An 18,225-nucleotide genomic window follows, 5' to 3' on the forward strand; every position below is an offset into this window, starting at 1 on the left:
AATGTTTCTTTCAACGGCACAATCGGCACAAACGAACGACACAGTTTTTGTGCAATTTAGACGAAATGGGGAGGAGAGTGGGCAGCGCCTCTTACGTGTGGGGTTCCTCAAGGTTCTATCCTTGCTCCGATTTTATTCTCCTTGTATATGCTTCCCCTGGGGTAGATTTTTAGGAAACATGACATCTCCTTTCATAGTTATGCTGACGATACCCAAGTCTATTTGCCCCTGGGATCAAATAACATGGGTTTAGATACTCTGTTGGCTTGTCTAGCAGAGGTAAAGGCCTGGATGTCCCTAAATGTTCTTCACCTTAATGAAGGCAACACTGAGATTATAGTTTTTGAACCATCAGAAGCTGCTAGCTCCCTTTGCTCAAATTTTGGCTCCTTATCTCCATGTGTGAAACCATTAGTGAAGAATCTGGGCGTGGTTTTCGATAGTGCTCTCAAATTTGACAAACAGATTAGTACGGTAGTCAAAACCAGTTTTTTTTCATCTCAGAGTCCTAGCCAAAGTTAAATTATTTCTTTCTTTTAAGGACTTTGAAAGGGTGATTCATGCTTTTATTTCGACAAGGCTTGACTATTGTAATTCCCTGTATTTGGGCACTAACCAAGCAACTCTTAACCATCTGCAAATGGTGCAGAATGCAGCTGCTAGGCTCCTTACTGGTGTGCGCAAACGAGAGCACATTACCCCTGTTCTTAAATCTCTGCACTGGCTCCCAATCCGTTACAGAATTGATTTTAAAGTTTTGATGCTGGTTTTTAAATCCTTGAATGAATTGGCTCCTGTATACGTTTTTCCATCCACAATCCTGGAAGGTCTCTTAGGTCATCCAACCAGAGACTGTTAAATGTTCCGCGGGTCAGATTAAAAACAAGAGGAGATCGAGCTTTGGAACAGCCTACCTGTTTTTATTAGAACTGCCACTACACTACATGAGTTTAAAGCTAAACTCAAAACCTATCATTTTTCTTTGGCTTATAATTGTAGCTGATTTGTGTCTGATATGTTCTGTGTTTTGTCCTGTATTTTATGTTGTAAATGGTGTTAATTCCAATGTTATGTGCAATAATGTACAGCGCCTTGGTCAACAACCGTTGTTTTTAGTGGTGCTATATAAATAAAGTTGAGTTGAGTTGAGTTGAGTTGAGTGACGTCACAGCTCCCGAATTAAATTTGTTATGTCTGTGACAGGAAAATAGATAAAGTGTTTGTTTTAACGGCACAAACCAGCACAAATTAATGACACCGGTTTGGAGCGATTTGAACAACATGGGGTGGAGAGTGATGTCACACAACCAAAAAAATTATGTTCAATATCTCTAACACCAAACCAGCACAAACATTCGTTTTTACGCCACAAATCAGCACAAACGAATGCCATAGTTTTGGAGATTATTTCGTTTTATGGGGTGCCAACTTCACGGAGGTAATGTAATTGGCTGTTAAATGTCTTGGTTTTATTGAAATGAGTGTTGTATAGTGTTATGATAGCTGACAGGGTGGGTCGGCTCTAATTAATATGACTTTAATTCATTATAAATGTCACTGATTTATGTGCCTCCTGTGTGTTTAACACGAAAGAGTGAATCTGGAGGAATGAGGGTTTTCTAATAATGGGCGACTTAATAATTACATGGACTCATCGCTCATGCTGATGTTTTTATGATTAAAGTCAGAGATGCAGATAAAAACATTTCTCAGCATTCACTCTTTGTCCAGTGTGTGTAGTTAATCTGTCATCAGTGATGCTGAAGTTTGATTGACAGCTGCTGTCCGTGGTGCTGAATCCAGAACTGCCTGTTAAAGTGAAGCATCAATCAGACTCAGACTTCAGCTGATGATCCTCTGATGATCTGAGGAGAGACAGAGAAGAAACACTGCAGATGTTCAGATTAGAAAGCGTTTGCCTTCTTATAACACACGGGTCTGAGCCTCGGTACCTCAACATGTAAACTTCCTGATGTATCAGTTATGGTGGTTGTATGAGTATCTTACATTTTGTACATTTTCACGTGACTTTATGTTAACCTTTTACTTTGAATTGTTTTATTTTAATTGTTTGCATTGAATCTGCTGGTTGACTGAGAGTTCATGTACAACCCGAATTCCAGAAAAGTTGGGACGATTTTTTAAATTTGAAGAAAATGAAAACTAAAATACTTTCAAATCACATGAGGCAATATTTTATTCACAATAGAACATAGATAACATAACAAATGTTTAAATGGAGAAAATGAGCTCATTTCAAATTTGATGCCACTTCAGATTCAGTGAAACGAGTGTCACTCTTTCATGGTTTGTGGTTTCCAGCAGGTTTTATCTGATGTGTTTCATATGTGGAGATCAGATTCACTGAAGGAGACGCTAAAAGAGTCATTCAAACAAAGATACGCTGGAAAACTCAACAGACCGTGAGTTTTATGAATGTGAATTCATTTAAATCATATTTGATGATACTATAATTAACTTAAAGACATAAAAGAAGTTTGTTGAGTCTTAAATTTTTGTCCACGTTAATGATGTTTGGATGATTATTAAAAGTCCAATCTTAAAGTGTAATTGGTATTCTCACTGGTAATATACAGTATAATAATTAATCAATCAGAAACATGCATTTATAGGAGACCGTGTGAACCGCTGCTGTTTGTGTGTGTGTCCATCAGTGTCTTACTTTCACTTCCTGCTTTATTAACCCCTCTCTCTCTCTCTCTCTCTCTCTCTCTCTCTCTCTCTCTCTCTCTCTCTCTCAGGGGAAGTGGGCGTCTCTGTCACGTTCAGCTCTTCATGTTAAACATGTAACCAGGAAAGAAACACTCAAAACTCTTCTGAACACACATCGAGAGCTTCAGAAGAACTGAATCTACTAACAACAGAGAAGATCATTTAATAAGAGAGAAGAATGAAGATCATCTGGACTTTCACTCTGCTGATGATTCCTGGTAAGAATCTGAACTCAAGTTCTGATCCAATAATCACATCACAGAAGAACACAGATTAAATAATGACCAAAAGTCTTAATCCTCAACTAATATGGTGACATTTCCTTTAAAAACACTTTAAAATGAACTTCAGTGTGTGTTTAATGCTGGTTTGTTGTAGGTGTCGTGAGGTGTCAGTCTCCATGAGTGTGACACTCACTAAATCACTAAAGATAGCACAGATTTGGTATTTTCAGTCTTTTACTTCAGTTCATGCTGTTTTATTGACTGTTGAAGAAATTTCATTTCTGTGTATATTAAAGGGATTGTATAATGCGCTTTTCGAAAGATGTAAAATAAGTATTTGATGTCCCCAGAGTGTGTATGTGAAGTTTTAGCTCAAAATATCCCACAGATATGTAAGGGATAATGTAGAGCGAGGCGGTTGTTATAGCGAATACAACCCTGACAGGCAGGACTTGAAACAGTCTTGAATCAGCCTGAAGGGGTTGTATTCGCTATAACAACCGCCTCGCTCTACATTATCCCGCTTATTACATGGCTACCTACCAAATAAATCAATAATTTGACACAAAATATTGATTTAAAAAGGAGTTTATTGATTTAAAAAACGACTGTATTGCTTCCGCTAAAGAAAATAGTCCGTTCCGTCTCTACGGTTAGAATCCTGCCGCGTCCATAGCAACGCTCTGTTTTTCATGGCAACGGTGTGTTATACTTCGCAGCGGCTGTTATCAAGAAATAATAGCATTCTACATTGGAATTCAACCAAGCCATGTTATAATTTTATATAGCATGTTAAAATTGTCACTTTTTGAGGGTGAGCAAAAATGCACCGTTTTGTGTCTGTTCCTTTAAATGCAAATGAGCTGCTGCTCCCGGCACAGGGGGCGGAGCTTCAAGAGCTTGTGTCCTTTTACCTCACACACACATGCACTGAACATTTCAAAAACTTTTAGCCTTTTATGTTCAAACCGGAGTCTGACACTGATGGAGAGACTCGAGAAGAAGTGACAACATGTAGAACCAACAGGACGTTTCTGAATGGTTAGTTGATTAATTTATGTAGCTTAAGTGTAGTTATCTTCTAGTCATTGATTAGCATATTCTGTCTTGATAATCTATAAATGATTTTCCAGGGCAGGATTTATGTAAATTTTGTGTTGTGTAGTTCCTACCAGCCGTTTGTTGTAGTCCTTAAAAAGCGATTTCTTTAAAATAAAATATCTCCCTTTGCTTTGAACTTTGAGCATTGTAACCAAGCAGATGTTGTTCATCATTACACACTAACTAAAGTTAGAAAAGTGAAATCATATTCAACCACCCCTTTAAAGTGTTTTAATGCTGGTTTGTTGTAGGTGTCGTGAGCTCCATGAGTGTGACAGGATATTCAGGAGGAGGAGTCAACATCACATGCAGATATGATGAAGGATATACAGACAATTCAAAGTATTTTTGTAAAGGACAGTGGTCACAGTGCAGAGATCGAATCAGGACTAATGAGAAAGATAAATGGTTTGATGCTGGAAGATTCTCTCTGTATGACGACACAAGTTCATCAGTCTTCACTGTGACCATCAGAGATCTGAGAGAAGAGGATTCTGGGATGTACTACTGTGCAGTTGATAAAACTATAGAAATAGACTCCTACACTGAAGTGAATCTGAAGGTTTTAACAGGTGAGCAACTGAGACCCTCAAACTCATGATGATCTCCACAACATCACGATACTCAACACTGACTAATTACTGACGTAATAACACACGTGAAACTCATCAACAACCTTGTTGTCTCCCGATGTAAGATTTAATTTAATTGCATTGATAAATGTTGCAGCAAAGTGAGCAACAATGTGTTTATATTGAGAACAAAATGACAAATGATCTGGGTCCTGTTCAACAGGTCAACAAATCAGGACAGTGAGAGGATATTCAGGAGGAAACGTCATTATAAACTACAAATATGAGATTCAAGAAGAGAATCCTGTGATAGACGTCTGTAAAACTGCAGATCAGTGTTTTACTGTAATAAACACTAACAGAAGAGCAGAATGGAAACATGACAGACGATTCTCCGTTTATAATGACAGATCTGCAGGACTCTTACTTCTGTTTATCAGAGATCTGAATGAGAACGACTCTGGAGAATATAAGATTATAGTCAAAGTTTCTGAAGATTACAGTTTCTTCTCTGAGTTTAATCTGGACATTAAGAAGGGTGAGCTGCTTTCAGTCATTTATGCATTATTTGACAGAATCCATGAATATATCTGGTGATTGTAACATTGCTGCACTTTATCTGGATCTTAAACAGAGGATTGTTGTGTGAAGAGCATCAGTCTATCAGCTTCTGCAGGAGGATCTGTGAACATCAACTGCAAATACCCACAATCCCACATTCATGATGTGAAGTTTCTGTGCTGGAGATCTGGAGCTGATCTCTGTGCTAAAGAGACGTCTGTGAAGGAGAGCAGAAGATGGAGGGATGAGGGAAAGATCCGGCTGTATGATGACAGAGAACAGCAGCTCCTGACGGGAAGCATCAGTCATGTGACTGAAGAAGATTCAGAATACTGGTGTGGAGTTCAGTCTGATCAAGGACACAAGATCTTCATCACACGAGTCCTGATCAATGTTACAGGTACGGATGATTTTCTCAGTGATGTGTGTCTTGCATCATGTTGCTTGAATTTGGAAATAGAATGAAGAACCAGGTTTATTCTGTTCTTGTAGATTTGCACACAGGATTATTTTAATGTAGAAGTAACATGATGTCTGATAAAACAAATTCACAAACCACAGTTACAAAAGAGGAAGTGTCCTTACAAAACTGATCTGCAGTCAGTATTACTTCAGTCTCTGCAGTTAAAAGTGTGTAGATCTATGGTGCTGTTCTGCAAATGCACTGGTCACGTGTTTGTGATAGTTTTATTCGTCATGTCACTCTTTATATGTATAATGTAATCAGTACATTTGAAACATCAGTTGATGAACATCAGGGATGCACGACTACTGATTTCTGATGGGGGGGGGGGGGGGGATGCACGACTACTGATTTCTGCTGGGGGGGGGGGGGGGGGGGGGGATGCAGGACTACTGATTTCTGCTAGTCGATTTCTTATCAAAACAATACTCGAATTACTCGACTACTCGTGGTTCATGCTACTGTAAATCAAAAGACATGAAATAGCTAGATCTTATCAATAAACATTTATTAATTCATAGCCTAATGTAACAATTGCATAAGTAAACTCTCAAAACATTATAATTATGACATTTCATTTTTAAATTTTCATGTAACAGTCTAAAGCTAAATAAATAGCTGTTCTTGCCTTTCATTTCAGACGTCTGCTTCTAGGGGCCGTTCACATATCGCATCTTTTTCGCGCTCAAGGTCGTTATTTCAACCGTAGGCGCGCGGCCGCGGCGAGCACGCTCATAGCTCATAGCAACGACAGACGCCATGGGAGCGCAAGCGTTTGGTCTGAAACGGCCATAGAAACGGCGCCCAGTGACGGGTGGTGTAGCAATATTGTTGTCCGGGTGGAAATCGGGAGAAATTCGGGAGAAAGGTCGGTCCGGGAGATTTTCGGGAGGGGCTTTGAAATTCGGGAGTCTCCCGGAAAAATCGGGAGGGTTGGCATGTGTGCTTGCACCACAGTTAAAACTGAAGTTAAGGGTGCGTATGGATAAGAAAATGGCAATTTTTATCCTTCGGTTGTGCTGTTTTGTTTTATTCACCATGAGAAAACATATGTGTTTATTTATAAGTTCGTAAAGCGTAAATGAACAGCTTGCGGTTGTGTTTTCTGTGCATCAGCAAACATGAATTATGGGTAGGGGAATTACTTCAGTAACCATTAAAAGACATGATGTCAAGATCTGTGTCTGGGGCGAAAGAGAGAGAGAAAGAAAGAAAGAAAGAAAGAAAGAAAGAAAGAAAGAAAGAAAGAAAGAAAGAAAGAAAGAAAAAGAAAGAAAGACCTTTCGAAAAGCAGTTTAGTTATCCCTCCATTTTATTAACGTTTTGTATACAGATGTTCTAAAAACAACATCATCACCATCATCATCATCGGCTTCTGTTTTCAAAACTTCTACATCTAACATCACATCAGTGTCTCCTAACATGTCAACAGGTGCCCTTGTGCTGAAATATAAACATCCAATCTGATATTTAGCTTTCTTTAGATTATCTTATTATTATCTCTAGATTTTTCAGGCTCTTCTCTGATCGTTCCTCTGGTTCTGGTTCTTCTTTCTCTGATCATCGTTGGACTCTTATTACTGTTTCTCTGTAAGAAGTATCAGTCTCAAGGTAAAACTTCCTAACTACTTTAGATATAGAAACTCTCCATTTATACTGAGATAAAAATATTTGTTTTTCCAATTTGAATCTGTCGCCACCTATTGGCTACAAATACAAAATGCAGATATTTGATGATGTTTTAGAAAAACATTTACAAAAGACATAATTGTTCAAACGTGATAATGTATGATGTCATTAATTAAAGGACGCTTGTTTTTGGCAGGTGGTGATTCGTCGTCTCAGACTGGACCAGGAAAACATGAAGTTGTGAGTCCAGTTACTGTATAAAATGTTTAATTAAATGTCTAATGCCTTCCATCCTAATGATATTTAGAGCTTTAAATAATTTCTCTGTCTCTCCTCAGGTTTCTCACACTGGTTGTGATTGTGAGAACATTAAAGACACTCACAAACAATTACCCACAAACCCCTCTGATTCTTCTGACACTGTTTATGCCAATGCCCAATTACCCACAAGCCCCTCTGTTTCTTCTAACTGTGTTTACACTACAGTTGAGAAAGGCACTGGTGACTCTCAGCGCTGCATCACATCTGCTGAGGATCTGAATTACGCAGTGGTGAATTTCCACAAGGAATCTGACTGTCCTGATAGTGTCAGTTTCAGGAATAATCAGGATTGCAGTGAATACGCTGCTCTCAATCATCTCAGTGCTTGATGAGACACAGTATAATATAAATGAGCTGAAAGTTTTTTCATCATAGCTAATTAACATCAGTACATGTCAGCATACTAAATATGCACAAATAAATCTCTGTTCAACACACAGATTAATCATCTGCATTTCAAAAATACTCACTTTCAGGTATAATTTTTTTTCCCGAACATCATAGAATTAATTAATCAAGAATTAAATCTATCGGTTTCCCATGATCTCCGTTTGTAAAACGTGTATTGAAATACAAAAATACTTTCAATAAACATCATCTTTTAACTCTGACTGTTTGTTTTTTTCATTCACTATAACATAAATACAATTTTCTGATCATTAATCAGTTAAAGAACATCAACTAAACATTTCTTTGAACACATAAACTCACCAGAGTTCGCAGAAGTAATGTTTCTCAATCAACATCAATTGGAATTCCTTTTGAAACCCATGAACATACTTCAGCAATTTTATATGAAAAGTTCAAACATGTTTTGTCAGATAATCGTGCATTACTAACACTTCAAAAGCAGCGCTTGATCACCTCGTGTCTCAGCTAAGAACTTCTTCTTCTTCTTTGTAACGTTTCATGGCGGGTGGCAACCAGCATTATGGTGCATTACCGCCACCTACTATGTTGGAGTGTGGGCCAGAGTTTTCCTTCCCTTGCAGAAACAAAATAAATAAAAATAATAATAGTAATAATACTAATAATATTTCATGACCCTAAATTCTATTTATCAATCCAGTTTCTCTCAAATAACAGAATAACTTCCCTACTTCAATATCAAAAACATTTTTTAGACTTAATTCTTCCTGTTCTAACTTTCTACTTTCCACCCGTAATACTTCCCGTTCTTGAGAGAATTTTTGACAGTGAAGAATTACATGCTCAACTGACTCCTCTATTTGACAGTGATCACACACTCCTGAAGGGTGCTTATTTATTAAATGCAAAGTTTTATTAAGCCTAGTATGTCCTACCCTTAGCCTTGTCAAGATGTTCTCCTCTTTATTGTTTCTTCTGGCTATCCTTCCTGTACCCACAACTTGCTGTAATATATAGAGATGTCGCCCCGTGTTTCCTGTATCCCAACTGTTCTGCCACTCCCTAATGATATTTCGTTTAATTATTCCTTTAGCTTCAGACTTACTGAGTGAGACGCACAAGACCTCCTCCTGCATCAGGGCCTGCTTTGCTAATGTATCCACATCTTCATTTCCCTTAATCCCTCTGTGTGCTGGAATCCACATAAATGTTACCTGCATGTTCATATTTTTAATTCTGTACAATGATTCATAGATCTCATTTACTATATCTTGCCTGCTGTTAGATGCAAATGACTGCAGTGACATTAATGCCGAACATGAGTCTGTACATAAAATAACTTTTTTAATTTGTAACTCTTCTACCTTCTGTAATGCTATTACAATAGCCAACATCTCAACTGTATACACTGATAGATGATCTGACGTCCTTCTCTTACCAGAAACATGCAATGTAGGAATACTAAAACCAAAACCTGCTTCCCCTGTATTAGGATCCTTGGATCCATCTGTATATATTTGAACATATGTTTGATATAGTTTTTGAATTCTATCTTCCACCAGTTCTGCAATATTTCCAAATCCTTTTTGACCCTGCATTTTTTTCAGGAAATATAAATCTACTGACACTGGAGGAAACAACCAAGGAGGTGTCACTGATAATGGCACTGTCGGGATATATCCACCTTGATTTAATGTCATGTCTCCAGCTATTTCCTCACATTTCCATGCAAAGCATCCCCGTTTAGCTCTTTCACTCTCCCAACATGGGAGAAGTATCTTAGTTGTTGGATGTCGATCCCCTGAATGCCCTTGTAAATTTATCCAGTAGTGCATCATTAACTGCTTACGTCTAATGTGCAACGGCATTTCCCCCATCTCAACCTGAAGAGCAGCCACAGGAGTTGTTTTCACAGCCCCACAGCATAGTCTTAGAGCTTGAGCTTGCACCACATCCAACTTCTTTAATGACGTTTTTGCTGCCGATCCATAAGCAATGCACCCGTAATCTAATACTGATCTTATCCTACTTGCCCCCCATTCTGACCCTGTTAAGCATCTCATCACATTTATTATCTTTTTACACTTGGTATTTATCCTTCTGATATGCTCATTCCAAGTTAACTTATCATCAAACCACATACCCAAAAACCTAAAAACTTTTACTTGTTCTATATCTTGCCCATACATCTTTACCTGGGCCTCAACCCCTCTCTTTCTAGTGAAAAATACTGCCTTGGTTTTCCCAATTGCAAACTTGAATCCCCATGCAATTGACCATCTCTCCACCACATTAATTGCCTCTTGTATTTTACCTTTAATATGATTAATGTTCCTTCCCCTTTTCCATAAGGCTCCATCATCAGCAAACAATGACTGTCCGATATCCCCCTGTACTTGTGAAAAAACATCATTAATCATTATGGAAAAGAGTATAGGGCTAATAACACTGCCCTGAGGAGTACCATTCTCTACCATGTATCTTCTTGAAACCGCTGTCCCAATTCTTACCTGTATACTTCTCTCATCCAAGAATCCCTTAATCCAATTATATGTCCTACCTGCTATTCCTATCATTTTGAATTTTATCATTACTCCCTCCTTCCAAACCATATCATAGGCCTTTTCTACATCAAAGAACACTGCCATTACAGATTCTTTATTAACTTGAGCTTTCCTGATCTCTGTTTCCAAACACATAACAGGATCCATCGTTCCTCTACCCCTCCTAAATCCACTCTGATGAGGTGATAAAATTCCTCTACTTTCCATACAAAAGGATAATCTATCTGTAATGATCCTTTCCATTATCTTTCCTACATGTGACGTAAGTGCTATTGGTCTATAATTCATTGGGCTTGACAAATCTTTCCCTGGTTTCCTGATGGGAATAATTATAGCTTCTTTCCACCCAGTTGGCAATTTCCCTAAATCCCATACTTTATTATAAAAACCCAGCAACTTTGTAGATGCTAAAACACCTAAATGCTCTATCATTACATAACAGATATCGTCTTTACCCGGAGATGTTAATCCAGATTTTTTTATTGCCCTTCTCATCTCTTCCATTGTAATTTGCGCATCCATTATACTATTACTATCCTCCCTTCTCTCAAGATAATTTCCATATGCTAATCTTGTCATTGTCCTTCCTCTCTTGCCCTCCTCCGTTAAGTTATCGGAACTATGAATAAGAGTAAATGCCTTCGCTATCATCTCTGCCTTCTCCTGGTCAGACACTGCTGTTTCCTCCCCCATCTTCAATATTGGATACTTCCATTCCCTTCTAATTCCTCGCATACTCTTAATCATGTTCCACACATCTCCAACAGGTGTTGCTCTACACTCTAAACAAAAATGGTGCTAAATAGCACTAAAAGTGGTTCATTGGCTTGTAATCATAGGGGAACCACTTTAAGTGCCATATAGCACCTACCTTTGTCAAATGGTGCTATGTAGAACCATAAGAGGTGCCATATAGCACCTTAACCACCCCAAAGAACCACTAAAGAACCGCTGAAGAACCAAACTGGGCTTAACAGGTTCTTTAAATGGTAGTGGTGCTATATAGCACCTTAACCACCGCAAAGAACCGCTGAAGAACCATTTTTTTTAGTGTGTACCAATTTTGTCACAGAAAGTTTGCCAGCTTTGCTTTTTTCCTTTTCGTATAATTTTCCTAACATTTGCTTGCGTTTCTTTATATTTAATCAAATTATGAAAATGATGGGTTCTTCTTAATAATCTGAGTGCTTTATTCCTTTCTTTCACTATTTTCCCACACTCCTCTGTCCACCAGGGAACTGCCTTTCTTTTCATTTTCCCTTTGCTTTTAGAAATCGTTTCTTTGGCAACTTGTAGTATTGTTGTTCTAATATTTTTATCAATCTCCTCAATTTCCTCATTTAGATCTATTTTGTCCATTTCTATCTCACACATATATTTAAATCTTTCCCATTTTGCACTACTAAATATCCACTTCCCCACTAATCCCCTTTGATCCTTATTTATTTCCAATAAAACACTACACCATACTGGAAAATGATCACTACCTACCGATGATTCTTCAGATAGCTCCCACTCACATATTCCCGCTAAATTCCTAGAAACTAAAGTTAAATCCAAAGCTGAGATGTTCCCTGTATGCACATCTATTCTAGTCCCTCTCCCATCATTTAAACAAACCATGTTTCTCTCTTCTAGCAATTCTTCTATAACCTCACCATTTGCATCTGTGCAAATCTTCTATAACTCCTCCCCATAACGTACTATGAGCATTAAAGTCCCCACACACCTTGTTACCATCCAACCCTACTATTTGTGTTATCTGCCCCAGCTCTAATTTCCTACAAGGATTATAATAATTTATAATTACACACTCTCCCTCATTTGTCCATATCGCTACACTAACATATTCTTGTTCTTTCCCCCCTACACTCACTTCTCTGAATGAAATATAATTTCCAATAAATGTAGCACATCCTCCCCCTACTCCATCCCCCCTATCACACCTTACAGAGGCATATCCATCCAACCTGAATTCAAAATTTGGTCTCAACCAAGTTTCCTGTACACAAATAATGTCTGGTTTATTGGGAAGATCATCAATGTACTTTTTAAATTCCTGTCCATTGGCCATTAAGCTCCTAGCATTCCATTGTAGCAAGAGGACCATTATTAATACTATCCAGTCCCTACTTGCTCCTGGCTTGCTTGATTGCTTAGCTCATTCCTCACCTCCTCCCATGTAAACTCCCTCATATCTAGGTGATGAACTGCTGCTTTTACGATTATTTGTATTCTCTCCGTTTTAGATTTCACCTCCATAGTTGCATTTATCACCCCTGCTATGAAAGTGACTAACTTCTTTAGATCAACCATTACTATCCCCTCCTTTGCCTGGTCTGGTACTTTTATATTTTGTCTTTCAGCTCGGTTTCTTTCATCACTCTTACTAACCATTTTCACAGCTTCTGCATATGAGATCTTATTTTGAATTTTAGCTCGTTGTACTTCCATTTCCCTTCTCATCATCTCACATCCACCGTAAGCCACACTATAACTACCCCCACAATTACAACACTTTGGTTGCTCGTGATTACACTGACCATACTCATGATCTTCTCCACATCTTGCACACCTTCTTCTGCCTTTACATGTTATTGCTGTATGTCCAAACCTTTGACAGTTATAACACCTCATTGGCTTTGGAACATACTCTCTTACACTATAACTCAAAAAACCTAGTGTTACATTCTTTGGGAGCACTTCCTCCTCAAACTCCAGAATCACCAGCTCACTGTCCTTCCTCACTCCCTCCCGAGTTATTTGCATCCTTCGAGCACCTTTTAGATTTCCTCCTTTAAGATTTGCTTTGATTTCCTCCATTGTGACCCCGACTGGTACCCCCCATATCACTCCCTTACTCCACATGTTTCCTTTTTCAATTTGACTTGTACTTATTACTTTAAACCTCCCAATTTCTTTAATCCTTCCAGCCCTCTCTCTCTGTTCTTCATTTTTACATCCTATCATTAGATTACCATCTCTCAACACCTTGGCTACTACAATATCCCCGATCTGGTTTCTCAATACAGTTGTTAATTTCACCGGACTTATTGACGAAATTCCCTTCTCCTCACTAAATCTCAATATGATTTTAAATTCTAGTCCTTCCGTACCTTTATCTTTTATTACTTTCCCATAATCCTCATTACTCCTCGCCCTCTTTGTACTGATCCCAGAAAAGGTTTTTCCTCTCTTGTCCCTCTTTTTTTCACCTTCTTGACTTATATCCATACCTCCCTCACTATCACCCACATCAGTGTCCCCCCACTCTGACCCATTCTCAACATAGTTGTGCCTACTCGCTGCCTTCTTCATCTTCTCCGTTTTTAGTTGACCTCTTTCCAAACTCCCACTTCCAGACACTCCTTTCTCCCAGGATCATCCGTCAGTTCTTGATTAAACGTTTGAACCATTCACCCGAGCTCGCTAAGTTCCAGTGTAACTTCACTTCCTCGGGGAGAACTTCCGGGCAGAAAGAAGCCCGCGTCCTCCTCAGCTAAGAACAGTCTTCTTCTCTCAATATCTACGTCTCAGTCAACCAGTTTATATAGCGGCCCCTACAGGGAAACTACGGTACTGCATATATCTAACAAAAGTGTAGAACAGTGTAAAACTCTAGTCTAGGGGGTTACATGATAACAAACAGAAACTCATAACTGTGAGTATTTCTGCTGTGACTCCAGATGATGGAGGAGTTTATTTATGTGGAGTTTGGATCAATGGACACTCGTACAGTTACTCCATTACTGTTCATCTGCACATCATGGGCGAGTAGAACAAACTATCAGCGTCATCTAGTAAGTTTCAGTATTTGCTAAATGTCACATTCAAACTGATGAAGACACTGATTCAGTCAGATATTTGTGATTGACAGCTAAAGTGGGCATGTCTGGAGCGACTGGTCTCTCAGGAGCGGAGAGACCAGTCGCTCCACCATACACCATAAAGCGGAGATTGATCAGTTATTGGAGAAGGCATTACAAAGGGGTTGGATTTCTGAAAAAGAAAAATATTTTTTGACTGTAAAACATCCTGTATGTCCCGTGTTTTATGGACTTACCAAAATACATAAATCCCTTATTGATCCACCACTCAGGCCCATTGTGTCTAGTATTGGCTGTCTAACTGAACCTTTGTCACATTATCTCGACTTCTTCTTGAAAAAATATGTATGTGAATTACCATCTTATTTAGGTGACACATCTGACATATTGAGACTTTTGGATTCGTTTGAATGTGACCATGATTTCATGCTGGTAACTTGTGACGTGCAAAGTTTATATACATGCATTCCTCATAAAGCAGGGACTATCACTAAGCAGGGACTGAGGCGTTACTACACTTCTTTGCAAGACGGGCCACTGATATAGCTCCTCCCAATGAATTCTTACTGACATTGTCGGAAATTGTGTTAAAAATAAACTAATTCCAATATGCAGGCTATTATTACCTACAGAAGTGTGGGGTCAGTATGGGTAGTTGCTTTGCACCGTCGTACGCATGCCTAGTAATGGGTTTATGGGAAGCTACATTTATTGATAACCCTGTGAACAACCTATTCCTTTCTAAAATCCCTCTTTGGAAGAGATACATTGATGATGTTTTCTTCATTTGGATGGGGACTTTGTTTGAACTGGATAAATTCATGGCCTATATCAACTCTACCACATCCTTCTTGAGATTCACAGTAGAACACTCTACAGACAATGTTAACTTCTTGGACTTGACTATTTACAAAAATTCCCAAGGAGGTCTAGAAACATCGATCTATCGCAAACCTCTTAGCAGAAATACCCTCCTCAGAGCAGATAGCCATCACCCCAAACAACTTATTAAAAATATTCCCATTGGCCAATTTTTACGGCTTAGAAGAAACTGTAGTAGCGATGCCGAGTTTGAGCGCGGGGCAGTAGAAATGACAGATCGCTTTCGTAGTAGGGGCTATGCTGAAAGCGACATCTCCGCAGCCTATGAACGAGCCAGATCGATGCAACGATCACACCTCCTGGTTAAAACCAAACGCGCCTCAAGGCAAAGACTCTGCTTCTCCACAGATTTCTCTCATATTGGCGGAGAAATAAAGCATGTCAGTAAGAAACACAGGCACATCTTGCAGAGCGATCCAGCTCTTAAAGATATATGCGCAGAACCGCCGCGTATTACTTTTAAACGTCATTTAGAGACAGGTTGGTTCACACGACCATGAGCCCTCCACCAAAAAACCTACGTGGTTGCCGGCTCCTCCCTTGGGTTTTTACAGATGTGGGCATTGTACCCATTGCTCTAACTCAAATGACACAAAGCAATTTTCAGCAATCAGGTAAAAAATACAAGATTAATTATTTTATTAATTGTAACACCACCCACGTGATTTACATGTTGAAATGTCCATGTGGTTTGGTGTATGTAGGTCAAACTAAACGCCCCCTTAAACTACGCATTGCAGAACACAAAGCAGCAATTCGGAACCGTAATATGGACTATGCAATTGCGAGGCATTATGTACAAGCTAATCACGGCTCCAATGCGTCCTTGAAATTGTGGGGTATTGAAAAAATTCTACCCTCCCAACGAGGAGGCGATATAGTGAAGTCCCTAGTACAAAGAGAGGCTTTCTGGATTTTCACTCTTAACATAGTGGAACCTAATGGTCTTAATGAGGAACTGGGCCTCTCTTGCTTTTTATAGTTCACATTTTGAGGCACTTGTATACATGTTGCTAGCGGGTCTGTATGTATACTTTTTTATGTATACGTGTATTTCTCCTTTTTTTTTGAAGGTGTTTAACCCCCTGAGGTCTACGGTATCGCCGGCGATACCAGCTCGCTTTTTTTTTATCTATGTAAAAGAAACTCATAAATACTCTGTTGACTTTGATTTTCCATAGGAGTTTCATACATCAATCGATTCTGTTAAATGTGTATTATTTTTGTGTATACTCACAATAAAAACAAAGTGTTGTGCTTTTTGCCAAATAAAGAAAAATAAACACGAAGCGAGTTCTGCCTTCTCTCTGCTAGTGAAGTCCATTCTGAAACGCGTCCGAAAATGAACAATAACTGAGCGAATACTCAGTCAAACAGGCATACAGGCACACAGGCATGAAGCTTGAATTCTCTTCTTTTAAATGAAGTAATTTATATAAAAAACAAATATTCTCATCTTGTGAAATCTGTATTAAAAGAGAGCGATTCCAGTCGAGCTCATCTCATCTCATTACGTTATAATCGGCCACGCCCACGGAGAGCGCGCGCTATTCAAACGCAAATGACTGAGACGATCCCATACAAACTGTGAACGCCCACGTATCAGCTCGAGAAAACACATCAAGTTTATTCAGATAAGTGTACTTGTCTACACTGTCTCGCAGCGCTGTGAGGAATAATAATAATGGAAAACTTACCTCAGAAGTGCTGGTATTTCGAGGAGCAACGGATGGAATAATGTAGTAAGTTTTTTTTTCATTCTCAAGTAAATCGCGTTTCTGTGTGAATGAATGAAAGAGATGCGCTGTTTACCACAACTCGCAAAAAGACGGTTTAAATTTGAATTGCGTTTCTGTGTGTGAATGAATGATCTGCTTTTAGCAAACTATTTTGCTATACTGAGTAAAATCGATTGAAATATGTTGAAATAAAATGTATTTGTATAAGCAACGTATTAAACTGCAAATTAACATTTATATTCCTTATAATAAAAACGAAAGACCTATGTTACAGACATATGAAAGACAACATTTCGTTGATTAGTTTTGGATAGATTACACATTTTTACTGTAAAATATCTGCCACCTCAAATAAGCTTTTGTTTGCCAATTTTGCTAATATGTTAAATATAGTATGTTTTGTCAATGTAGGCTATATTCGAAGTTTGAAATATGTATGATAAAATTTATACTTTAGTTTTTACAAAGAAAGATTACACTTCAATTGTTGTTGTAATTGTAACCTTTTTAATAAAAAAAATATATTTACAAGGTAGATGTAAACAAATTTTAAAAGGTAAATATAAGCATTTTCTTTAAATAATTTTTATTGTGTTTTATTATTGACAAATTTGGGGAGAGGATACATATTCCAAAACTGAAAATACAGTATGAGAATTAACTGCACAATTAATAGACATGTTTTCTTTGGATATTATACAATTTGCAAGCAAAATTTATGAAAAAAAAAAAATAATTGACATGCTTCCAACTGTGAACCAATTTGGTAGAATATATATATATATATATATATATACTGTATATATATTGCTCTTGCATTCTTTCTTGTGGCTATAGGTGACACACCTGAATGAATGGCTCATTAAGTATGCGGGCCCCATTGTCTCCTGAGGTGTGAACCACTACATATGCATGATGCTGTTGAATGGTTGACGCCCCTTGCGCATATTGCCTTTACAAACAAAAAGTGTTTTACAAGATTTAAATCAATGTATTGTGTTATGTGAATGATAAGGGCAGGATGGTTTTCACATCATTTTGAAGAAAAAACTCTAGGCAAAGACATCAATTAGTCAAAAGTCTTATTGTCACATATTTAGTATGTGTTTTGTGGCCTTATTTCAGAAACTTTAGTTTTTAGTTTTTTCAATAACCATGCATAAACATTATTCTCTCAAAAATACAAACATGTACATGCATGTTGCTCACATATTATGGTAGCCCTGTTTGTGCTAAATAG

At 38.2% G+C, this 18,225-nt stretch overlaps 2 protein-coding genes across 4 annotated transcripts in view; both read left to right on the forward strand.

Annotated features, from left to right (window-relative positions):
- Positions 1–2,271: 2,271 nt before the first annotated feature.
- LOC309493723 (polymeric immunoglobulin receptor-like) lies at positions 2,272–8,215 on the forward strand. Its single transcript, XM_082162936.1, has 9 exons — positions 2,272–2,423; positions 2,763–2,951; positions 4,310–4,630; positions 4,854–5,168; positions 5,265–5,591; positions 6,988–7,086; positions 7,170–7,265; positions 7,480–7,523; positions 7,622–8,215. The coding sequence occupies exons 2-9, from the start codon at positions 2,912–2,914 to the stop codon at positions 7,931–7,933; spliced, it is 1,554 nt and encodes a 517-aa protein (XP_082019062.1). The 5' UTR covers positions 2,272–2,423; positions 2,763–2,911; the 3' UTR covers positions 7,934–8,215.
- The window catches only part of LOC309493717 (polymeric immunoglobulin receptor-like), a 125,231-nt gene continuing 110,428 nt past the window's right edge, over positions 3,423–18,225 (forward strand). For 2 of the 3 annotated variants that reach the window (XM_082162927.1, XM_082162928.1), the window contains exon 1: positions 3,423–3,998. In XM_082162927.1, the coding sequence (XP_082019053.1) occupies positions 3,917–3,998 (82 nt within the window). In that variant the 5' untranslated portion in view covers positions 3,423–3,916. The remainder of the gene's footprint in view (positions 3,999–18,225) is intronic. The other variant, XM_082162929.1, reaches the window with a different exon arrangement.

This window comes from Leuciscus leuciscus (genome assembly GCF_965113295.1).
Source record: "Leuciscus leuciscus genome assembly, chromosome: 3".
NCBI classification, from domain to species: Eukaryota; Metazoa; Chordata; class Actinopteri; order Cypriniformes; family Leuciscidae; genus Leuciscus; species Leuciscus leuciscus.